At 35.1% G+C, this 27,240-nt stretch overlaps 1 protein-coding gene across 1 annotated transcript; it reads right to left on the reverse strand.

Moving 5' to 3' along the window:
* Positions 1-349: 349 nt before the first annotated feature.
* Positions 350-27,240, reverse strand: SEM1 (SEM1 26S proteasome subunit). Its single transcript, XM_044246083.1, has 3 exons — positions 27,028-27,240; positions 7,395-7,488; positions 350-1,285 (listed from the first exon to the last, which is right to left on the reverse strand). The coding sequence occupies exons 1-3, from the start codon at positions 27,101-27,103 to the stop codon at positions 1,243-1,245; spliced, it is 213 nt and encodes a 70-aa protein (XP_044102018.1). The 5' UTR covers positions 27,104-27,240; the 3' UTR covers positions 350-1,242.

Here is a 27,240-nt window from a genome sequence, read left to right on the forward strand (position 1 = left end):
TCAAAATTGTACCTTGCACCAATTTAAAGTCACATGAGGTGGCAACCCTCCCAGGTTAATATCTGACACTGTCAAAGTGACTACTGATATGGCATCTAAAGATAATCACCCACCAGAGTACTGAGAACATATAAATCAAAGTATTTCTTCACTTGCCACAACAGTAGCATGGCTGCCTGTGCTGCACTACAGGATTACAAAAATGTAAGATGCTTTTACACTTTCCAAAGTTCTTTCTTATTCCTTAGTCTACCTAAATCACCCAGCAGTTCTCCAGGTAGGCAAGGCAGATATAAGCTTGTCTTAGGAGAAAAACATGTTCAAAATCATTTTGAGGCGTAACTTAAAGTATATTTCAGGCACCCAATTTTATTTTGGTGTTAATACATCATGTTACATAAATTTTACACTTTAAATTACTCAACAGTTCTGCTAATTCTCCTTCTAAATAAGTAACACATTCAAGTTTGAAAATATTCCTCATAAAACCTATACATTAGCTTCATTCTAAGACTTAACGAGGAAGAATCCTTTTACCAACTAAATTATATCTCCCACTCCCAAAAATAAATGTGGCAATGATAATCACTTTGTAGAATCTTATACTAAATGAATCTATTATGTAGTACCTGAGAATATGCCTGTTAACAAAGTCTCTTGATCCTACTTCACCAATTTTGACAGAGGACACTGACTATGATCAAACCACTTGGTTTTCAGTACTAATAATACTCTATCACCTATTAATACTATTATTAATGGCTCAGGAACTAATTACATCAATTGAAAACGATTAATATTTTTAAAACACAGGCTTTAAAGGGTCATCTTAGAGATGTCAGCAAATGTTTCCTAAGCTTTCAAAATACAGATGAGATTAAGGTTAAATGTAACTTAAAAGAAGTAACCTTATGAATAAGATCAACATTAAATTGATGTGGTTAAAAAAAAAAGTGCTGAATCGGGGATCAGATGAATTTACTGTCTCTATATAATAACGTCCTAGAAAATCATAAATAGTGTAAGAAATTTAATGACGGGAAGCAAAAGATCAAGACTTCTGAACCAAACCAAGATTAGATCAAAACATTTATTATTTTTTTGTGTTACAAAAACAAAAATAAATCCCAGCAGGTAATGAAATAATTTTTTTTTTTTTTTTTTAAGTGTCCCATCCTGGGTTCTCTGACTTAGAATTTAGTACAGTTCAAGTTTAGGTTGCTTCAACACTTCTTCTGGATGCTATGAGGTCTCCATCTTATAACCATGTTTCTCTAGTTCAGCTCTATAATAAAACACAAAAGAAGAACAACATCACTGGACATTCTTTATGATAAATTAAAGAAACAATGTTTTTAGAAATACAATTAATTAAACAATGAGCTAAGCCTACGCACAAATATAAAACACTACCAAGTAGCTTTTACTTTACACCCTTAAAAGAAATCTGTGCAAGAAGGAAGCTGAATGTGAATAAACATTAATGCTAATAAAATTCTGCTTTCCCATAAGTAAACCTAATTTTATATTCCTTAATTTTCTAATAAATCTATTTAAGGAAAAGATGTGATCGATTAACTACTATCTTCCAAACATCTTTGAAATACCATACAAATGTCCTATTCCTAATATTTAAAGAAATTTTAACAATTATCAACCATATGGCTAAGAACACAAAACATCTGGTATCAAATTTTTAGGAATTTTATAATCCTAGTAGGTATTACTGCTATTTACACATAAAGAATAAACAGACTGCTTTCCATATTGACATATATCTACTGCTCTAACCCAGACAAAACTTCTTAAATTTAAAAGTACATGGGACTTATTCTGCATTAACTATATGTAGACAAAACATATATAATAAGTTATAAAATACTAAACAAGATTTTACTTAAAAAATTTTTAAATGTGTATTAAAGACCTCAAAAATTTATAAATATATACCCAATATATACAAATATATATTGTAAATATGCAACATAAATTTAATTTATATTTTATATAAATATAGATATTTTATAATTTAACTAATTTATTCAACCTGAACTTTCAGTCGTCCTCATATACTGCAACTTTTCATCTGCTTTGCATAAAACAGATGCACAAAAAAGTTTAGCTCTATAGTCAATTTCAGCTAAACTACTACTCCAAGTATGATCAGTAACTTCTCTGACACAATCCAATTTTATAGAAGTTTATAACAAAATTATTTCAGGGCCAAAGTATGATAAAACACTGTATAAATGTAAAGTATGATTAATGTGCCCCATGCCTTTATATCTAGTAAGATAAATTGACATTTGTTCTCAAGTATAATTTAGCTTGTACACTATCACACTATCCAATGTAAACACAAAACAAAAAAAACACATGTAGGAATGATGTATATTTACTATTCATTTACCCAAATGTCACTAAAATATTTACAGTTACTTATAATACAAACACGGATCTAAAGTCCATGAATAATATTAAATCCAGAGATTATTCAGAAAAAACATTTTTATCTTCTGCTCAGGTGTAGAGAATAGTATGGGCCAGTGGTAAATCACCCCTTTAGAAGTCAAAAGATCAGCCCAGGTTTCTGCTCCTTCCTTTGCTAAATTTAAGCAAAATGCTTCCTTTGCCCCCCTACCCCATCCCCTTCCAGGAGATTAAAAGATTTTATCTATTCTTCATGTTTTCTACTTAAAAAGGAAATAATTTTTAAAGTTTCTTAACAGTCTTCTACCTTCTTTAACAGAATCAATGTAGATTATTCAAATTCTCTTATTCTACAACAACAACAAAAATCCTGGAAAGTCAGCCTACAATTTAGTTAACAGGTACACCAAATCTGTCCAGGTTTGCATCTGCCTTCCTGAAAGGAGGTAGTGACTAATTACATTTGTAAATTATTAACACATACAAAGGAGAATATGATATGCTTCTCTATTTTTAGAGAAGATGAAAAGGTTTTTTGCTAGAATTTAAGACATATAAAAAATCAAAAGGAAAAACAAATCAAGGTACTAAGTACAAAGCACAAAATTATACAATCTAATCTATACAATCTAACAGAGATGAGAAAGAAATCCAGCACAATTGGAACAGTATCACAGGACACATATAGTGACTGTACACTATTTGAAACAAGAACAGGACCTTTCCTTTTCCAACAAAAACAGAAAGACAAATAGCCACTGGTAGGTTTGAGAACTCTCTTATTATCCAAGAAACTACTCTGCTATAGGACAGTGGCTATATTTGACCTGGAAATCAGAACAATATTGGCTTCTTGGCTTTTTTTTTTTTTTTAAATATTTTATTCATTTATTTGACAGAGAGAGATCACAAGTAGGCAGAGAGGCAGGCAGAGAGAGAGAGGAGGAAGCAGGCTCCCTGCTGAGCAGAGAGCCCGATGCGGGACTCGATCCCAGGACCCTGAGATCATGACCTGAGCCGAAGGCAGCGGCTTAACCCACTGAGCCACCCAGACGCCCAAGCTTCTTGGCTTTTTTTATGTAACATGTGATGCAAGGTCAGGAAAACTAATCCCACCCATTTCTACTGAATGTGTCTCTAAATAACTCCAAGAAGAACTAAGAGTCATTGTTTTTGCTGCTTCTGATTATTTGTTTCTCTATGACTTTTAGTTACTTGGAGATACAGATGACCTTTTTCTTTCTACTTCTACTTGTTATAGGTATTTACAGTGAAAGAAAAAAACATGGAAAGCAGAAGGCTAAGACATGTAGCTAATAAAAGGCAGATTCAGAGTTGGAACCCAAGGAATCACAGTGACTCTAGAAAATGTATTGCCTCTCCAAAGCTAGGGATTAGAACCTATTTACAATATCAGAACACAGTAAAATATGTTCTTTACTATGGCTTTTAATATCACATTAAGGACCTCCAGATATTTTACAAAGACTAAGAAGAACATCTTTGCAGAGCTAGTTAATCAGGACAACTTTTTTAAAGCAAAGATAAAAATATTATCTGACACTGCAATGTCCAATACAGTAATCACATATGGCTATTTATTAAAATTAAGTAAGATGAAAAATTCAGTTCATTAGCTACACTAGCTACATTTCAATGTGCTCAAGAGCCATATGTGACTGGTGGCTTCTGTACTGGATAGGGCAGCTTACAAAACATTTCTATCAATATAAGAAGTTCTATTTTATAGTGCTGATGAGACTTATCAACCCACATGTAGAAAAAAAAAACTCGTGATTCAAACAGGAAATAAAAAGAAAAATCTTATTCACTAATAAATCTTATTCACTAATAAAGGTATCAAAACTTATACTCTTATAGAAATCCACAAACATAAAGGCAGAACAAAAGAGAACATAAGAATTGTGTAAGTATATTATAAAAACAACAGGACACAAATAATATATGAATAATGCTCTACTTCCAAGCTAGAAAAAAGTTAAGATGCAGTAGTGGCAAGAAATCCAATTATCAATGTATTTACTACTAAAAGTCTCCTGGTAAGATCACTGTACTTAATAACGTCTTAAAAAAATATATTTATTTATTTATTTTGAGAGCACGCACACATGAGCAGGGGGAGAGGCAGAGGGAGAGTGGAGAACCTGAATGTGGGGCTCAATCCCAAGACCCTGGGATCATAACCTGAGCCAAAGGCTTACACTTAACCGACTGAGCCACCCAGGTGACCCAGTATTTAATAATGTCTTGGTTTAATTTTTTATGAGAAAAGTGCTATTTTCTGACTTTGAAAGATAAAAAAGGAAAACATTTTGAAGAAATTTAATTTATGAATAGCAAAGGAAGAAAACTCATTCAGCTCCAACCTGAAAAGTTTCAAGATAACAGAAAAGAAAAAAAATGATAATGATTAAGAACTCAGAATGGGGATCAACAGAGCCGGAAGGCCTGAAAATATTCTAAGAGTATAATGTGATTCTAGTGAGGGAAGAAAGAGGGGGATGCCTACTGAAAGAAAAAATGAAAAAAAGAAAAAAAGAAAAAAAAGAAAAGGTAGCAGGGTGTTCTCTGATGTTGCTCAGTTTTAAAATATGAACCAAAAATTAATGCAAAAAGTGGCAAGAGCTTATGCACACAGAATTTAACCACAGAATGGATTGAGAGCTATAGAAAGAACAAAAAAGGTGAGAGCCATATATGAATAAAAAGAAATGAGAACAGATCCAATGCTTGGAAGAGATGTAATATTAACAGACTCAGAGAAAAAGCAGAATTATTGTTCAACAGTGTTGTTCCTATCTTGTTCATAAAACTGCAATAGGAAAAACATCATTAATACAAAATTGAAAACTAAGACAGGTGAGATAACTCTAAACTGAATTAAAGCAGCTTAAAATCTCTAGGCTCTGAATAATTACATCTCAGCGTACTGAAAGAATGAAAAGACACAGTCAAAAAAGAGTCAGCCATTTTGAGAAATCATGGAGAATTGTAAAAGTACCAGAATAAAAGGGAAAGGTAAATTGTGCTATTTCCAAAAAGGGGAGAAAGGTGATAGATAAAATTGTTATTAGTCTCCAGCAAAATCCTAAAATATCTTTAGAATGTAGGGTTTTTGAGCCAGTGAAAAATGCAGTGTAGAACAAAAGGTACTGCATCATTAAATTTATTATAAAACATCTCTCTTTTTGAATAAATGTACTAGACTAGAAAATTAGAAGACTGCAGTAGAACTGCTAGATCTTGATTTGAGCAAAGCATGACAGTTTACTTAGATAACTCTGCAGCCAAGATAGCTACTATGGATTGAATCAAAATAAAACTGGGGAGGTAAGAATTATCTCTACAACAAATGGTACTGGTTTAACAAAAGAATGAAGTTGGACTCATTTCAAACCATGTACAAAAATTAATTTTAAACGGATCTTAGACCTAAATGTAAGAACTAAAATTCTAAAACTGTTAGAAGAATATGATGATAAATTTTCCTTGATTTTGGCAATAAATTCTTAAAAAGTAGATAAACTGGACTTCATCTAAATTAAAAACTTATGTACAGAGAACGCTATGAGGAAAATGAAAAGAGAAATGAGCAGAATGAGAGAAAATAACTGTAAGTAAGAGGTCTGATAAGGGCTTAGTACTCAGAATATATAAAGAACTCTGACAACTCAACACAAAAAGAGTATCAACCCAACTTAAAAATGGGCAGAGGACTTGACTAGATTATTTCTCGAAAGAAGATATACAAATTGACAACAAATACACGAAAAAAGGCTCTTCATTAGTCATTTGGGAAATGCAAATCAAAACCCCAGTGAGATATCAATCCACACCACTAGGGTGGTTATAATAAAAAAATAAAGTTTTGATGAGAATGTGGACAATTTAGGACCTTCATACACTATTGGTAGTAATGTAAAACTGTGCAGCTGCTGTGGAAAACAATTTGGCAGTTCCTCAAAAAGTTAAAGAGAATTATGATACGACCCAGAAATTCCACTCCTAGGATTATACCCCCCAAAGCTGGAAATAGATATTCAAACAAAAACTTGTTCATGAATACTCATGGTAACACAGTTCACAGTAGTCAAAAGCTGGAAACAAACCAAACATCCATCAACTGATGAATGGATAAACAAACTGTGGCATATCATACAATGAAATACTATTCAGCCATTAAAAGAAACAAAGTACTAATACATGCTGTGGCATGAATGAAAGGTGAGAACATTATGCTAATTGTAAGAAACTAGACACACAAGATCACTTATTATATGATTCTGTTTTTATGACTTATCTAAAACAGGCAAATCTATAGACAGGAAATTAGTAGTTGCCAGGGGCCAGGAAAAGAAGAATGCAGAGTGACTGCTTAACAGGTATGGTGTTTCCTTTTGGAGTGATAGAAATGCTTTGGAATTACATAGAGATGATAGCTGCAGAACACTGTGAATATACAAAATGCCACTGAATTATACACTAAATGATTAGTTTTGTGATACATGAATTTTACTTCAATCAATCATATTAGGTAAATTTGCACACGAATATGAAAAAGTACACTCCCATCACCCCAATCTCCTTTCCAGTTTGAGAATCACCAATCTTTTGGTCCTGGCATTCTGGTTCTAATTTCTGCTGAGTTATTCAACATTGGTGGAAAATTAATGTTGATAGAATTAAACCCACAAAAATAAAAAATAGCAAATATGCTTCTATTTAACTACCTTTGTAAAGAAACTAGAAAGAGTAAAAGTTCTATGCAATTACACAAAGTATTCATGTTCAGAAACACAGATGAAGGTAGTAGATTTTCCTTTTCGTAATTCAAAAATTTCAAAGATTAATGATCTTTTAAAGAGGTCAATCATCATATGTAAGTTACACATTCCATCTTTATAATTAATACTAAGCTATATAAAATCTGACTTAAAACTCACCGTAACTGATTGGAGAAGTCATCCTCTACATTGTCATCATCCCAATTATCCTCCCAGACATGTGCATCTTCATCTTCATCTAAACCAGCCCAGTCTAAAAACAGAAACAGATGCTGTCTAAATACTTCTCACATGTTATTTCCATAAACACAGAAACTTCAGAAAGTTTGCCACTTAAGACACAATTCAAAACATCTAATACCGTATCTATAAGAAATGGTAACCCTCTTCCTTAAATCTCAATTTATGCTGTCGTGTTCTCTCAATTCTTGAATTTGCAGAAAATCTAAAGCAGAAGTTAATACAAAAAAAATTCTATTTGCCATGAAAATGTATTATAATTTCAAGAGGATATTTACTTTCCTGATTTTTACCTTGGGCTAATTTTTATACAATCTTCTAAAATACAGCACCAAGGATGTGAAAGTAAACTGAGGAGAAACTGCTAAACATAAAAAATGATAACTCATACATAAAAAATGGACCAAGCATCACTAACATTTGCCTATCATCAATAGAAAATTTTTAAAGGGAGGACAAATATAGATATGTACAAAGGGGAATGCTACCGTTTTTAATTTTCTCAATTTCCTTTTTTGCTTTCTTCCCTTTGACAATGGGGAGAGGGGTTAGATTTTAGCTTTTGTTTAGAATACTCAGAAAACCTATGGAACTAACATCTCCTTCCCTACCTCAGACATTCGCATTATCATTTCTTACCTATACAATGGCAATATTCTTCTATCAGGCTCTTCTTGCTTCTACTCTCTTGATCCTGATAAAAATCTAGCCTCTTGGGTTATAATGTCATTATATAGTCTTCTTTTTTTTTTTTTTTTTTAAATGTCATCAAACCATCCCAGAAGAGAGTTTATGCATACTCTGTTGTCCTATTTAAGATGCACCGCCTGCTATAATCTTGACATAGCTTTATTACAAAAAATTGTATGATTTTGCATAATGTATTTGTTTTAAAACAAGTATTTTAATTATTTAAATTTAAATCCACTGGGATGATTCACTCATGTTAGTCATGCAGCTTCAAGTACTCTCTTATACACATTTCCCCCTTGTAAAAAATAACAGTGAAGAGCAATTCACAAAATCTTCCTTTTTATTCAGTTCTAACTTTACTTCACATTTTGAAATTGCTTAAAATTTTCTATTCATCAAACATATGCTGCTCATTTCTTTGACTTTCTGCCATCTTTCGAACCTATTAGTTGGCCTGACATCTACTTAATTAAAATACCTTAATTAGTTAAAATACCATTCCCCAATAAAAGGAACAATAGATCCCTGAAGAAATGGCTAATATCAGATCTGGAATAAGGAAGTTAACAGGTAAGTTTGGGATTCCTTTTTATAAACATGTCAGAAGGTACTAAAACTGGGTTAAAGTTGTTTCTACTGGCCAAATCTGGAGCAACTTTAGAATCACAAAGAATGACATACTGAATTAAATGAAAAAACCCATGAGTCCATAGCAGTATTTTGGGGGATGGGTTGTTGGGAAGGGGATGCTCACAATTCCCAGGTACATAAATGGAGAAAGAATGACAGAATTAGAAAATCACCATTTTGCAAACCTCAGTACAATTCAGGCAAGGATCAGCAATGGATACTAAACTATTGAGTGAAAAATAGCTGAAACTACACAAGATTATGTACTTACTAAATGAAGGGAAAATTGGAAAGATCTGGAAATCACAACCTTAACCAATGATTACACTTAACATCACCAATAAATTTTGACAACTTGACATGTATCTTTTGATGTAATTCAGTGAGAAATAAACATCATCTATGTAGATTTCATTAAAAATGCTGAATTAATTAATCTAATCATGAAGGAAATACCAGGCAAATCCAGAATGAGGAAGGGGCTGAACTGGATGGGGGAAAAAGTGAGGAGACATTTTCTACAACAGTTGCTAAAATCTGGATATGGACTCTGTATCTGGATGACAATGAATTAATGTTAAGTTTCTTAAACATGACTGTAAAACTGTTTTAGAGAACATGTCCCCCACTAAAACATGCATGCTAAAATATGTAAGAGTTGTGTCATTTTGTCAACAGTTTATTCGCAGGTGGTTCTCAAATATATTTGATATATATGATACAAGTAAAGTAACAGGGCAAAATACTAGCAACTGATAATCCTTAGGTATTTGTTGCCTATTTTTAACTGACGCACAACTGACATATAACATTGCATTAGTTTCAGGTATAAATATAATGATTCAATAATTGTATATTTTGCAAAATGATAACCACAATAAGTATAGTTACACCCATCACCACACATAGTTACAAAATTTTTTGTGATGAGTAATTTTGAGAGATTTACTCTCTTAGCAACTTTTGAATATGCAATACAGTATTATTAACTATAGTCACCATGCTATATACAGTAAATTCCCATGACTTATTTATTTTGTAACTGGAAGTTTGTACCTTTTGACCCCTCATCCATTTTGCTCAGCCCCATCTTGTCTTTTTTAATACTTTTCTATAGGGTTGAAAGTATCAAAATTAAACGGTGGGAAACGTAGTTTAAAAAAAAATCACTTTGGGGGCGCCTGGGTGGCTCAGTGGGTTAAGCCTCTGTCTTCAGCTCGAGTCATGATCTCAGGGTCCTGGCATCGAGCCCCGCATCGGGCTCTCTGCTCAGCAGGGGAGCCTGCTTCCCCTCCTTCTCTCTGTCTGCCTCTCTGCCTACTTGTGATCTCTCTCTGTCAAATAAATAAATAAAATCTTTAAAAAAAAAAAAAATCACTTTGGGGGCACCTGGGTGGCTCAGTGGGTTAAGCTTCTGCCTTCGGCTCAGGTTGTGGTCCCGGGGTCCTGGGATCAAGCCCCACATCGGGCTCTGTGCACAGTGGGGAGCCTGCTTCCTCCTCTTTCTCTGCCTGCCTCTCTGCCTACTTGTGATCTCTCTTTGTGTGAAATAACAGAAAGAAAAAAAAAATGACTTTGGAAATCAACTCTGGAAGCCTTCCCTATGCCCATCTCCTCCTCCTTACCCTCGGGGATTAGGACCCCTCTTTTGTGTCTATCTCTATTACAGCAATTACATACTGTACAACCATAATGATCAGTTTACATGTCTATGTCCATTACTGGAGTCTGAGCTCCTTAACAATTAATAACTCTGTGTTATTTACCTTTGTATTCTTTTTTTTAAGATTTTTTTTTAAGATTTTATTTATTTACTTGACAGATATCACAAGTAGGCAGAGAGACAGGCAGAGAGAGAGAGAGGAAGAAGCAGGCTCCCCGCTGAGCAGAGAGCCCAATCCCAGGACCCTGAGATCATGACCTGAGCCGAAGGCAGAGGCTTAACCCACTGAGCTACCCAGACGCACCCTACCTTTGTATTCTTAAACTACAAACAGTACCTAGCATCATGCACAACAAATGGCTATGAAAAATAAAACTCTAAATCAGACCTTGTATATTGTTGTATAACCCCCTCCCTACCCAAAACAGTAAAGTTATACTCTCTGTTAAGTATGTCTTAGCCTAAGTTTCACTTTAGTAATTACTTATTAGAGACAAGGCTAAGAACATTTCAACTTGAAAAGAGAAATAATAAAATGTATGATTTAGGTTTTTCTTGTACATATAAATTAAAATCTATTCAACAATTGTTTATAATATGGGTATATTACTCATTATGTTATATACCTAACAAAAATTTTTGAATGCAATACATGTCATCATCATGATTTAAGAACAGAAGAAAGTACGTCTATTTATCTGGTCCCCCAAGACAGAAACTTGGGAGACATCTTAACTACTCTTTCTCCTTCAACTACCACAATCACTCATTATGACCCTTCCATTTCAACTCCCAATTATCTCCAGAATAAGTCTCCCCTTCCCTATTCTTACTGCCACTTATTAATTTAGGGTTATTCCCTTCATAAATAATACTGTAGTCTTCTTTCTGTCCCCTCCTCCCCAGTGGTACACAGTTTATACCACCACCAATGCCTAAAATGCAACTGCCATTTCTGTCCATTACTATTCAAAACCAACAGGTTGGAACCACATTTTATTAAATCTGCAACTCTGATATGATTAGCTGAGTGCTGGGCACACCACAGACATTCAATAAAACACTGGGTAAATGGACTATATTTCTCAAGTGCCCTCTGTGTGGTCAATCTCAAGAAAACAGAGGCCAGTGCGATCTCAGTAAAGCCAAGAGCATCTATTTCAACACAGAAGAGATCAACAAGCTCATGTATTATGAACTGGTAATGTAAAATTCTCAATTATACTTTGAGAATGTCTTTGAGAATAGTGATAACTTCATCCAATGCTCCCCAAGGAAAAATCATGGGGAAAACTTAAGACCCTAGTGCTTGAAAACATGAAAAAGTTTCTCTTAGGCTATTTAATTCAGATTGTTAAGAAGCTCAGTTAAATGTATACCCAACGTTAGGGCACCTGGCTAGCTCAGTTGGTAGAACATGTGATTTTTTTTAAAATTTTATTTATTTATTTGCGAGATAGAGCAAGAAAGATCATAAGCAGGGGGAGTGGCAAAGGGAGAAGCAGACTTCCTGCTGAGGAGGGAGCTCGATGAGATCCCAGCACCCTAAGGTCATGACCTGAGCCAAAGGCAGACACTTAACCCACTGAGCTACCCAGGCACCCCAGAGCATGCAATTCTTGATCTCTGAGTTCAAACTCCATCATGGGTGCAGAGCTTACTTAAAACACACACACACAGGGGCGCCTGGGTGGCTCAGTGGGTTAAAGTCTCTGCCTTCAGCTCAGGTCATGATCCCAGGGTCCTGGGATCGAGCCCCGCATCGGGCTCTCTGCTCAGTGGGGAGCCTGCTTCCTCCTCTCTCTCTGCCTGCTTGTGATCTCTCTCTGCCAAATAAATAAATAAAATCTTAACCCCCCCACACACATACACACGATGTATACCCATCTTTAATTATTGGATATAGGGCAGTGAATGTATATTCATTAATAAAAGCTCTCAATAATCAAAAGTATTTTTACACAAATAAATTTTCTTGTACCTCTTAGCATATTATTCTCAAGCAGAGAATACTATAATTACCTAAATTCAAATCCTAACTATTCTCTGAGGTCCTTAACAACAATAATACTTAATAGCAGTATTAATTATATCTCAATTGACTGGGCTAGAAATAGCCTTACATTTCCTATAGTACCTTGTAACTCAAACTGAAAATTTTTATTCTGTTTGTGAAACTAACTATATTTTATCATGAGTAGATTAAGACGTTAAAAAAAACTGGGGAACCACATTAAGGGAGCCAAGTGTGATTAGAAAGCTACTGCAACCCATTTTTATTTTTACTTTTTTAAAGATTTTATTCATCTATTTGAGAGAAAAAGAGTGCGCACGAGCAGGGAAAGGGGCTGAAGGAGAAGCAGACTCCCGCTGAGCAGGGAGCCTGATGTAGGACTCAATCCCAGGACCCTGGAATCATGACCCAAGCTCAAGGCAGATGCTTAACCAACTGAGCCACCAAGGCACCCAACCCATTTTTACACACACACACACGCACTCCCAAAGCTAAAATAAACTGAGAGAAAAACATTTTGTACCTTTATAGACCAGAAAAGTGAGTTAAGAGTTAAGAGTTAATCATCAGGTACTGGGATAAAATAGTATTTTTAATTCCCATATTGCCATTGCAATCAATAATAAACTGTTCATTATATACGTCATAATATTATGAATAAACTTTTTTATTCTTTTAAGAGGAAAATCTCAGAAAGTAAGGTATTCTAAGGGAAATATAAAAAGGCAGAAACTGCAATGTTAAGTACATGAGAGGAACATTAAGTAAAGGTGGTACTGGGTGTAGCTAAGATAAAATTTTAAATTAAAAAGGAGCCTCATTTCAAACAGCAGATATATCTCTCTACAATACTGAATGATTTTCATTTTAAAATTAAAACTAAATAAAGCACTTCAAATAATCTCAAATTTAACTTTCATAGAAATATGTATTCTTGTATGTTGAACTTGTATTGGAACAACTAAATTCATAATTCATTTTATGGCAAGTGAACACTGACTATATGCATTCATCCACATCCTCTCCAGTCTTACTATAACCTGTAGTTCCATAACTACCTAATAGTATTAATGGACAGTCTAGGATTTTATGATTCTTGTGTTGTGCTAATTGCACACACTAAGGCTTTCCAGTATAAAAAATCCACATAAAACTAACTATATCTTTACACTGCAACGTAGCAAGATATGGCTCTACACTTCAAGTTTTTTATAAAATGTCTAAGATGAAGTGCTGTTTAAAATCAGAATTTTAGAGAAACTCTTGGAGATCACAGCACATCATACCCCCCTTCATTTGAAAACCACCACCATTACCACTACAATAAAACAAAGAAGGTAAATATTGTTTACAAGAAAATATTTAACTTTTTCTATCAATGTTTCAAAATCCTAGACTTTAAACATTGATATTTGTATTAAGCCAAGAAACAGGAATTGCTAAATTAAGTGTTTATTTTACTGATACTTTAAGCATTTCCCCTCTAGTGGGGTATAATGTCCCACAAAATAATCTGAAAATATTAAGACTAAATAATATGTTCTTGAGTAAAAGGGGTGATATAACTAAGTAACAACTGAACTGTTTTAAAATTCTAAGACACAAAGTCTCTTACCAGCCTACAATACTTCTAATTAAACATAACCAAGTTATTTCTATTTATACTACTCCCTAATAAACAATAATGTGTCAAAAGATTTAAGTTAGAAATCTAAAATAAAAGAAAAATTTTTCACATTTCTCTGCTAATCTTGTAGGCCTACCCTTTCAAGAAGAATAAAAACACAGTTTTCCCCCTGCCCAAGGAACTTTTAATCTTACTATGACTTGATTCAAAATGCTGATTTCAGTACTGTTATTATTTGATGTCATTCAAATTTCTTCAATCTGGCTTTTAACTCAAGAATTTTTAACTAAAGAGACTAAAAAAACAAAAACAGAACAAAACAAAACAAAACACAAAATCAAATTGTTAATACCTATCCAACTTCCTCAGAGAATCACCAATAAGAAACAAAAGATTCAATAACTTGTTTTATAGAAGCTCCCAATTCTTAACTCTACATAGGATAGAAAAAGTCAAAATTCTTACCATGAAAGACACTAGTTTGAACAGTGTCTTAAAAAGTTAAGAGTGGTACAAGGTTGGGTTTAAAAAGCTGAATTCTGGGGTGCATGGGTGGCTCAGTTGTTAAGTGTCTCCCTTCAGATCAGATCATGATCCGAAGGTCCTGGGATTGAGAGCCCAATATAACACTCCCTGCTCAGCAGGGACCAGGCTTCTCCCTTTCTCACTACTCTGTGCTTGTGTTCCTCTTTCACTATCTCTGTCATAAATAAATAAAAATCTTAAAAAAAAAAAAAAAAGAAGAGGTGAATTCTGATGATAATTTAGCATACAGATAAAGTATCTCTCCCTCCTTTAAAAACCATCTTGTGCTATTTTAATGGCAAGGCAAGGAAAAAGAAGGTAAAAATAAAGTTTTTTTTAAAAAAAAAAAAAGGAAAGCAGCTCATGAGGGTTGGGCATGACAGTACTGTGAGCAAAATCTTTGGTAGAATACACACAAAAAAAATCATAATGATAGTTCTGTATTTCTTTAGTAGTATTATACAGTACTTTATAATTTTGATACTATTGAGTATACAGAGATACAAATTTAGAAAAGCTGGTTAAATTCTTTACAAATCATCATATGAAATTCAATGTCTTGCTCTTTAACCTTAATGCCTTATCTTAGGAGTAAGACACACTGAACTCTGTATGAAGTGAACACACACACTGAACTATCCTTCCAATTATCACAGGTGAAGAATCCAATATATAATCTTTTGAATTACAACTTATTAAGCACTTTAAACTATTTAACAAAAGCACCAATGAAGAAATATGTGTTCATTCACACTGACAAATGGGAATCCATAATCTATTTTAGGTGGAAACTTTAAAGATTTTATTAACAAATGTACTGAATATATTATGTAAAAAGTTTAAGTTATAAGGTAAAATAACACCCAAGTATTATTTCCAAACACTTATAAATCCTCCATACTGTACATATGTTACATTATATATAAATTATAATATATGTATACTCATACTAAGGGAATGTGTAAAATTAAAAAGCAATGATGTTGTAATCTCCGGTATCTGGCATTTCTTGCAATATATCCCTGATTTGTGTTTTAATTTTCAACTATAACTCTACACTGATAACTATGCAATTTTATTTAATCACTCCTTTTTAAAGGCTTAAACCCAAATATAGGGCAAAATAATAAAATGAAACAAAGGATACCTGATTCATGTCTAATGCTTTCCTTCAATACATAGCTGACTTTATAAAGTATATACTTTATCTTCAACACTAAGTGCATTGCCAGGATTGTGATTAATCATTTAAATAACTACAGCTGTGTTTACTTCAGTGTGCAGGCCTCCAGATGTGTACTGGCAAAAAAAAAAAAAATACCATATTTTAAGAAGAATTGGAAGTAACCAGTAACAGATGCCTAATACATAAGTTTCTAGGAATTCTAGAAAATTATTTAAGACTTTCCCCCTGATATGGCTTTGTTCACATCTGCCAGTGAGAATTATATCTGTGACTAGCCTTAAGTTTCACAAATCTGAACCATCAAAGATCCTACATACTTCTTCTAAGTATCACCTTGAAATTTAAGTATGGGAAAGGGAATTCTCTCAACTTAGTATTTTTGAAATTACTCTCCCCACTCTCTAATACACATTCCAAAATTTCCCTAAAAGTATAAAGTATACTATTTGAAGAAAAGTGAAAAAGAAATTCTCGTTATATTAAATAGGGTTGCAAATGCCTTATTCTATACCAATGTATAGGAGCATCAAATTTTCATTTAATCCTTAATACTAAAGCTACCCTCAGTATAAACAAACTAATCTTCAACAAAGTGTCTTCAAATAAAAACTGAGCATTTATATGCAGAACATTATATGAAGAAAAAGATTTTTAAAAACATATGGAAGTTTGAAAAATTCTTAATTGTAAAGAGTAAAGTATACAGAGAACTACCTATCATCATAGGTAAGTGAAAGTGAACAGCAACAGTTACAAAACCATCATTCTGCTCATGAATTCAACAATGAAGGCACCCTAAATCTAGTCATTTTGAGATGAATATACATGTCCCTGCTTAAACTGTATAAAATAGATTAAAACAAAAATTTAAGTTTTACAGGTTATCATGATACAAAAACAACTATACCCTAGAGATCTAATGTCTATTCAACAGCTAAAAAATCAGTACCTAGCACAGCACCATATTATTACTGTATTTTCTCCAATAAGGACCAAAAATGTCAGTGAGGAACTTTAGACCAACCAACCAAATACAAGTCATAAATGATGTTGCTACCAGACTACTGGTAAGCTTTCAGTTATTTGTGGTCAGCAGTCTGAAAGAGGCTCAAAATAAGCTAAATAATCATTTATAATTTTTCATATATTTTAAAAGAAGGAAATTCAAACACAATTCCTTTCATCGATAATTTAAAAATACATGCCTCTGGGAGAATGGTTCCACAATAAAGTCATGCTGACTTTGCTTCTCTTTATTAGCGCTTAGAGTTTTTCTCTGTACATTGCCGAAAGCCACTACTCTCATTTTTAACAAGGCCTCATGCCCACACTTGTCGCAATTCCCTCATTCTGATCCTCCATATTAATGAGTTAAGATGGGAACCCCAGCACCTGTCTTCCACTAGACATGCAAGTGCAAAATCACAACCTCCAATTTCTTATTCCCAACAGTCCTTATCAAACCAGTTGCCAAAGCTCGCTTATTCTTGTGTCACTCTCTTCACTTCTTTCCTAATAACAACCTTTCTTAGGCCCTTAATCCTCAGTTAAGCTATTTCAACATATTGCTAATCAGCTTCCCTGACTCAGTCTCTTTTCTATCTTTCCAAATTAATTTAGCTGAGTTGATCTTAAACTACCTACAGCTTAAAGGAGGGCCACACATATCAAACAAACAAACAAAAAAATCTACTTCTCATGTATCTAAGGATAAAGTCCAAACTGGACTTTTGGTTTAAAATTTTACAATATTAGGCCCCAAACTACCTGCATTTACAACCACTATTTCATAGTCAAATAAAACACACATATTATTTTTTCACCTCCAAGTATCTACTCTTTTCCCTTTCTTTTGGAAACCCTTGTTCTACACTTCTGTCTTTCGAAAGCTTTGTTCAAAGCTTTCTCAGCTTGTACAGAACTGGAAATGATTTCCCCTTCTTTTCAACTTCTGTTAGTTACACTTTACTACCAGCTGTTTAATTCCCTGCCCTCCCTATCCCGGCCCCCACCACTGGAAGGAAACTCAATGAAATCTTACCCAGAAGCCCAACAGATAAAGATACGCAAAAGCAAAATTGCTCTGATTTAATTGGGGGTATTGAGGGAAGGGCTTAGAGTTCCACTCCCAAGATAAGCACCTCCAAAATACTAAAAACCTCAAGCTTACTATGAAAATCACTGTGCCCTGACTCCATGGTATTTCTAAGTTCAAAGGTAAGTTATCACCTAAGGAGTCAAATTTGCCTCAGTACAGCATCTAGTTAACTGTGACTTGGTAAATTACCAAATTTTGCAGAGCCCTAAGCATAAAACCTTTATAAATCTGCTATGTGAATTAAATGAGACCATGTATCTAAAGCACTTACTATTGATAAACGGCAGCTAACATCATTCTCTCTGCACCATTCACTACCACATTTATAGGAAGCACTCAACAAATACATATTGAATGAATAAATCATTTATTATGCACCAATCACCTCACAGGAAGTTGTGGAGTAAGGAAAGTAAGAAGGAAAACATGTTCCAGAATAAAGACAATACTATTTCTACCAAACATTACATGTACACAACACAGGAAAAAAATGTATTTGGTGAACTTTTAATACTTCACAAGAGTTTAAATGTATTCTTTGAAACTTTTATTTTCTCCTCAATGTTTTCAACAATTCATCACATCTTTCACTGAGTGATGTTTAACAACAATCCAGTAATAATATTAAATACTGAAGCTGCAATTGCTTACTGCTTGTTTATTCTACAGGATAGTGAAACAGCTAATCCAAATAGTTTTTCAAAGTAATTTTTACTGTTTAATATCCTGGAGTACACCTCTCACTAAATCCTCCCAAGCACATACATATACATATGTGTGTGTATGTGTGTATGTGTATAGCACTATATATATATATATTTTTTTTTTTTTTAAGAATTTTTTAAAGATTTTATTTGTCAGACAGAGCGAGCAAAAAGCAGGGAGAACAGCAGGCAAAGGGAGAAGCAAACTCCCCACTGAGCAGGGGGCCCAATGTGGGACTCAATCCTAGAACCTGGAATCACGACCTTGGCTGAAGGCAGACACTTAACCCACTGAGCCACCCAGGTGTCCCCAAGCACCAGTATGTTGATTTTTTGTTTTCTTAACTTCACTGTATTTCTTTATACCTCCTGCACATCTGTATGCTTCCTTAAACAACTGTTTGCTATTATTTTATGTATCTTTATATTTTATATGAATACACTATTTTTAGAGCACTTTTGGAAATTAATTTAAAAGTTTTCAATACTAAAAAACTAATCAATTTTTAAATAACCAACGAAGTCAAGCTTTATTTTGGATATTCCTAAAATTACAAATAAAATATCTGTCAATTCAAATTCTAAGTAAATACCAAATATCCAAAATCCAACTCCCTAAGGAGACTGGAGGGAAGAAAAGGGAACTAATATTTATTGAGTACCATTTTGTGTGAAACTCTGTGCTATGCCATTTCATATGTATCACTGTTATGTGAGTGTCCTCCTCCATCTCAAAACAGTTACGCTGAAGCCCTAACCCCAATGTAATGGTATCCGGAGATGGGGTCTTTGGAAGGTAATTAAGATTGTGTAAGGTCATGAGGGTGGAGTCCTCAAGATGTGATTACTGCATTACAGGAAGAGACACCAACAGCTCACTCTTTCTCTCTCCACCCTGTGAGGACACAATAAGAAGGTGGCAGTCTGCAAGCCAGAAAGAGAGTTCTCACCAGTCACTGAATCAGCCAACACCTCGATCTTGGACTTTCCAGCCCCCAGAATGCTGAGAAAATAAACTTCCATTGTTAAGTCACTCAATCTACAGTATTTTGCTATGGCCCCTAGATTGTAACAGCTGGGGTGTCTGGGTGGCTCAATCCACTAAGTATCTGCCTTTGGCTCAGGTCATGATCCCAGGGTCCTGGGATCGAGCCCTGCATAGGGCTCCTTGCTCAGCTGGGAGTCTGTTTCTCCCTCTCCCTGCCACTCCCCCTGGTTGTGTGCAGGCACGCTATCTCTCTCAAATAAATAAATAAACTCTTAAAAAAAAAAAAAAGACAGTAAAAATTCAAGGAAAAAATAACAGTCAATCTCACTTAATTCAATCCCAAAATCAAAATGATGACATTTCATTTTTCATCCATCAGGTTCACAATGACTAAAATGCTAAATATGGACAATAGGCAACCTTATGAGGGAAAAAGTAAACTGTGATAGAAATTTTAATTGGTATAGCCATTCTCAAAGGCAATTTAAGGCTCTATGTCAAAATTCAAAATGCACCTGGTAGCAAATGAGGTGGCAGAGCCAAGAGGGCATTTCTACAGAGGCAGAACATAGAGTGAACACGGAGAAGAAGTCATGCGGTGCTTTAGTGAGGAGGGGAGAGGGTGGTCTGGCAAAGAATGTTGAAGCCCAAGCGACATAAGGAAGGTAACTGTGGGTGAAGGGGTCAACAAAGATTGGCTAGGGAGCAGGATGACCAAACAGACAATATATTTAAGACAGTGAAAGCCAGATTTCTCCCTGTTAGGGAAGGGAGATACAAATATGGAAAGAAAATGAGCTAGAATGAACCCCGTAGTGCTGAACTGTAACTGGAGACACTGTGTGAACTTATGGTTTTATATATACACATATACAAATACAAGTGTATAAATTTATGCACACATTTGTGTACTTTGTTCCTTCCACTGAGAGGGTCCCCAAAGCAACTAGCACAGCTGGAGTTAAGATCCTGCTTTCTGATTATTATTCTCCACTAAAAGAAATGCTCCTTGGAGAAAGAGCTGATTCAAGGATTAGAGCAGGGAAAGAACAAGAATAACTTGGAATATTTTTTTGTGTCAGAATGCTTGGAAACGCACAATTGACGGCGAAATGTCAAAGGTCATTAGGTATGACAGGGCTCCCCATGTTCAAATATAGGACAATCTGAGGATCAAAATAAATAATAGCACCATATTATAACCCCTTAAATGATAATCCGAGTCTGTATGGATATAAATAACCAAATTAATAACCTGAAAGTTTGATAATGAGTGGAATTTAGTATTTTCATAGTTTCACAAAATGCCTATTAATTACAAAGGGAAAATGAGTAATCTAATTTTGGAAGAGCCTCATAGAAAATACCTTAATAAAGTGATTGAAGTGAACTTCTTCAGTAATACAACAAATGTGAATCATATTCTACCTGACAGGATGTAATGAGAACACAAAATCGCAACTATGATATTCCTGATACCCAAGGTGTAGATCCTGAATTGAATCAGGTGAAAACATCAGAGAAACCCAAGTAAGGAACATCCTACAAAATAACTGGTCTGTAAACTTCAAAAGTGTCAAAATCATGAAAGTCAAAGACAAAGTGAGAATTGCTCTAGAATGAAAAATATTATATATAATATGGTCCTCTGTATTTTTTAAAAATATATATATAAACACACACAATATATACATGAATTTTGGGAAGATACTAACAAAAACTAGTTAACAGTGGCTATCCCTGGAGTATGGCGAATGATTTGGGGGAAAGGCAAGTAAATGCTTTTACTTTTTACTTTATGCCCTTTTATAGGTTTAAATTTTTGCTATAAGCAGCTACTTATACAATTATCATATGTGTAATACTATAAAAGCATTTTAAAGAAATTAAGTAACTAACATGAACTAATAAGCTACAAGTTGATGAGAGATGGATTCTGAAACTAGGTCTGATCTTAGATTCATTGTGCTTTTTCTACCCCAGGGTTCAAAAACTTTCTTCTTGCATATAATTACCATGAATGGACATGCAACAAGCACTCTGCCATTCATCATATTTATTTTTTATTTTTAGTAACACAATTTCTCCATTTCTTGCCACCACCACGTAACTAATTTAAATGTGTGATAGTTTTATGTATGTGTCCACTATATTACATTTAATAACTGAAAATAGCAGAGTCCTCTGAGCATTAGTTAACTAATATATTATATGACACATTATCAGTTGTATCTATCCTTATATTTACAATTTTCAGGAATCCCATTGATGATTTAGTCCAATTGGTATCCAATCAATGTAAATATTTCTCCATGACATTTTTCACTGGACAATTCTTATGCAATACTGGTCTATACAAAATAAGCATTTAAAATCCTCCTCTACCCCTAAATGTCATTACTTCACATTTGCATCTGTCAGGTAAATGTGATGTCCAAAAATACTTCCCTGGATAAGAACCACTGTAAGATGTCTTACTTTGTTAGGTGAGAGTAGCTCAGTTATTCCAGAGGGAACCACCAGCTTGTTTATTGTCTGCCTCAACAGACAGATTTCCATCAGTAACAGTCTCTTACCTAGCAATTTTTCAAGGAGAGCTGGAAGGCAGGTAGTACACTGTTCTTGAATTCATCAGATAACAAAGCAGTTTCACTGATCATAGAAAAATTATAGAATACTTAATATAATAGAATTCTCTTGTAAATATCATTACTTCTGGAGGCAAACTCAGTTTCCTTTTAAATATTCTAAAAAGTTTTCCCCTAAAAAAAAAAAAACAAAAACAAAAAACAAAAAAACCCCTCTCAATTCTGGCACAGAAAGAAGAGATTAAAAGAACCAAAAGGCCCACTTGTTCTTTCCACTTTTCTTTTCTCACCCACTTCTGATTGTCAGAGGAAGGTGATTAATGAAAATATTTTAAGTATCCTTTTAATATCTCTCTGATGAAAATTTTTTTGACATTTGAAATAAATTATAAAGTATTTCAGTTTTAGACCCTGCTCTAGTACTACCAACTTAGCCATGTGAGCTTAACAAGTTTTATCTTCTCTAGATTTTAAGTTGCTTTCCAGTTCTAACCATGCCAAAGCCTCCAAAATTAATTATAATCAATCACACACACTATGTTAAGTGTCTTCCGAACAAAGCCTATTCTCAGTTTAAATAGCCAAAAAGCTGCAGAGCGCATTTCACAAAGATCCTAAACATGATTTTTAAACAGTTTTGTTTTTTTTTTTAAGATTTTATTTATCCTTTTGACAGAGAGATCACAAGCAGGCAGAGAGGCAGGCAGAGAGAGAGAGAGGGGAAAGCAGGCTCCCCGCTGAGCAGAGAGCCCGATGTGGGGCTTGATCCCAGGACCCCGGGACCACGACCTGAGCCGAAGGCAGAGGCTTTAATCCAATAAGCCACCCAGGTGCCCCTAAACAGTTCTTAATGACCAGATTATATACCCACCAGTTAGAGTAACTGTGAGGAACTGCCAATGTAACACAGATCCACAGACTAAATAACAAGTTTTAAAAAAGAAGCATTTGTTTCTCTGGACCTTCAGAGAATCACCCCTCCCACCACCAGTATACCTCACACTGAAGAACTATTCAAAAGAAACAAAGAGGCTCCATAAAAACACATTACCGTAGCTTCCGTTTTAAAACAGAAATTCCCCTTCCTTAAAATGACTGAATGACATCCTACCAAACAAGTTCTTATCTGGGATGAGATGTAGCAACAACATTCCCCCAAAAGATGGATAATCCATTACTCAAACCAGGGATACCAATCTTTAGTAAAGGTATTCATGCAGCAGTCTCTTGTAACTGCGAGCTACCCTACACAATGGGTATCCCCCATCACCCACTTTCTGGAGCAATGAGGCAACAAGGCCTGTGAAAATCAGAACTCCTATAGATAGAAAAGATGATTATAGCCCATTTTATGTTGTATCTGTTACTGTGTTTGACAATGGCACATTTACTATAAAGACAACCACAAGAAAGAGAATCTCCAAAGAAAGCAGAGAACCTGGAAAATAATTCAGGTCATAATCATTGAACTGAAAATTCAAATACTAAAAAATTCAAAATGGGCCATTTAGTTATTCTCCAACTGTAAGGTGCATACAAATCTTTGAAGGATCTTGGTAAAGTCCAAACTAATTCAGTAGGCCTAGGTTGAGAAACTGCATTTCTAATAAGCCGCCAGTTAATGCCAAAACTGCTGGTCTATGGATCACAATGAACAGCAATAAAGACTGAAACATGACTGGGCCATAAAAAATGAACAAAAAACATATAGTTTCAAAAGGGAAATAATTCAATAATTCCTTGGTGATATTTTCCCAGGTTTTTTCTCTTAGTTTTGTTTTTTTTATAAGAGCAGTTTTTATTAGTAAATATTTATTGGTTTCACCTATTGGGCTAATTTTGTACCCACCAAAATCTCAATTCAAATTAACATGAAAGAAAAACCTGTCTAAATTATGAACCACAGAAGAAACACAGAAACCTAAGCAAAACAATGGCATTTCAATGTTATTTCTCATTCTAAATGGAAATATTCCTAAATAAATTAGGTTTTACACATTCAAACCTGAAGACAACAAATATCCTATAAAGACCAGTTAAGTGCTGAGTTACTTAATTTTAATAAACTGGTTGATCTCGACAGGCTCTTGTCTGAAAAATAAATAAGTAAATAAATAAGTAGAATTCTCAGGGTATCTGGATGGCTCCATCAGTTAATCAACCGACTCTCAGGTCAGGATCTCAGGACCGTGAGATCAAGACCTGTATCAGGCTCTGTGCTGGGCATAGAGCCTGCTTAAAATTCTCTCTCCCTAAGACCCTCCTTCCTAAAAAACATTCTCTGCTTTTTCTCTTAACTTTAATGAATTCTTTACTATATAACTACCAAGACTTTGAACAAATTGCTCCTCACAACATAAACTTCGAATAAGAACAAACTACATATTCTGCAAAAAGCTGATGAAATCAAAGTTGCTGAGAAAAATCATGTGTATCATTGGGTACTCAGTTATCTCTAGAACTCTCTAAGCAGTCAATTCTCAACTACTTACTTTTTTTTTTTTTAAAGATTTTATTTATTTATTTGTCAGAGAGAGAGAGAGAGAGAGAGAGAAGCACAAGCAGGCAGAGTGGCAGCAAAGGCAGAGAGAGAAGCATGCTCCCTCCTGAGCAAGGAGCCCAAAGCAGGACTCGATCATGACTTGAGCTAAAGGCAGTGGCTTAACCAACTGAGCTACCCAGATGTCCCTCACCTACTTACTTTAAAATGCAAGTTTATTCATTAAACAAGCATGCATTTATTTATTTATTTTTAAAGATTTTATTTACTTGACAGATAGACACACAGTGAGAGACAAAACACTAGCAGGAGTGGGAAAGGGAGAAGCAGGCTTCCCACTGAGCAGAGAGCCTGATGTAGGACTTGATCCCAGCGTCCTGGGATCATGACCTGAGCCGAAGGCAGAGGTTTAATGACTGAGCCACACAGGTGCTCCTCAACAAGCATTTATTAACCACTTATATGTGCCAGGCACTTTGTTAAATGTTAAAAATAAAGCTTGTGTTGGGGAGTCACACAGACCTTTCAGATCCTGGCTTGACTACTTAATGGCAAGCTTTTGAAATCTAAGCATGGATTTCCTCAGAGCTGTAGGGACAGTTACACTATATAATGTAAACAATATACACTATACAATGTACACTGTATACAATGTACAATGTATACAATATACACTATATAATGTAAACAATTTACCTTGTATGTGATAAACATGGGTAAAAGCGATATGAAATATGAAGTCTGAGTAAAAAGTTGATCCTGCCCTCAATAAGCCAGTTCTCTACTGAAGAGCTCAGTATTAGATTACAAACCAACTTGACAGTGAGGTAAAGGAAACAGTCTGGGGGGCCTGGGTAGCTCAGTGGGTTAAGCATCTACCTTCAGCTTAGGTCATGATCCTCGGGTCCTGGGTCCTAGGATCCAAACCTGCTCCAGCTCCCTGTTCAGCCAGGAGTGTGCTTCTCTGTCTTCACTCTGTCCCTCCCCCACCTCCACTTGTGCGGTCTCAAATAAATAAATAAATAAAATCTTACTTTAAAAAAAAAAAAGAGAGAGAGAGAAAACATGTCTGGACAGATAAATCACTACCAAAACAACAACAACAACACAAAACAATCCTCTCAATATATAATGAATCCCATAACTGAAATGTGCTTTGGGTTAGTGTTAGGAGTCCTATGAACACTAATGTCTTCTTCCACTAAGCAAAATAACAGAGTACACCATAAATAAGAAGAAAAAATGTTCAAGCTATGTGGTTTTTTATGCACAATAGGATCACAATGGGGTATACACCTTAGGACAATTTTAGCGAAGTTGTAATTGCTTAGCATAACAGATCGGTACACTATTAATCACAATTCTCTTCCTACCACCTTCAGAAAGGCCACCAATAGCAGCCTTTACTTACAAGAACAAATCTTTATCCTACACATAACAAATAATAAAGGAAGTAATTCTGGAAACCTACCTGGCAACAACAATTAATAAATTTTGGTCTTTATTTATAAAAAGATAAACAGAAGCAGTACATCATTCCTAGAAGGTATCCATCACTTCTAGCCAGCTATATGACATTCGACAAACTTTAATAGTTACAAACTTCAATTTCTTTATCTGAAAAACGGTAATACTGGTACGTAGTTGCTAGAATTGTTAAAATGAATACAAGCAAAGCACTTAGACAAGTAATTACTCGATAAATGTTAGCTATTTGCTATCACTTACAATGAGAAAACTACTCTTGGTAACCATGAAACTAATAAAAATGTAAAGCTTTACGATTTTCTGTTAGCTTGAAGTGATCAAAAATGAGAAACAAGGATAAGGTAACAACGTGTTATTACCCACCAACACCTGATCCTACTTAAGTGGCTTCATTTGTGAAGTCCTAAAAGTAAGCAATACTGGCCTAACCAGATACAGCAATTGAATTCTGGGTGGTTTAAGGACAAAGGAACGCTGCTACACTACAAAAAAATAAAGAAAAAAGAGATATATGTAGATATGAACGAGGTGGCGGGTTTAAAAATAAAAAAATAAATAAATAAAAAAAGACCAACCATCCCGGACTCGGAGCTAGAGGCTCGGGTCACCATGGCTCCTCCCAATGAGGAAGCAGAAGGCATTCAGCCTCACTAGCGAGGCCCACCCAGACACGCCGAACCCAAAGCCGGTCGCACTGAAGGTCGCGCGTGCAGAGCCTCGAGAGCCGGACGCAGGGCTCTGGACTTCCCGCCGGCGCCCCCGGGCCGAGCCCAAGCATCCGCGCCGACTCTACCCGGAGGCCTGAGTCACCGTCCGCGCGGCCCAGAGGCCGGGGCCTGGCCGGTTACCTTCGGCAGGGAACTCCTCGAACTCGTCGTCCTCCTCCAAGAGACCCAAATCCACCGGCTGCTTTTTCTCTGACATGACGACGCTCTGCGCCAAAAACCTCTCAGGCCAAGAGGAAAGTTGCAACCCTCACTTTTGCTCACCGAAGGCACCAACGCCGAGGAGCCTCTGAGGCCGGCTCTACCATCGAGACGCGGTAGAAGAGCAACGGGAGC

This window comes from Neovison vison, chromosome 4, assembly GCF_020171115.1.
Source record: "Neovison vison isolate M4711 chromosome 4, ASM_NN_V1, whole genome shotgun sequence".
Classification (NCBI taxonomy): Eukaryota; Metazoa; Chordata; class Mammalia; order Carnivora; family Mustelidae; genus Neogale; species Neogale vison.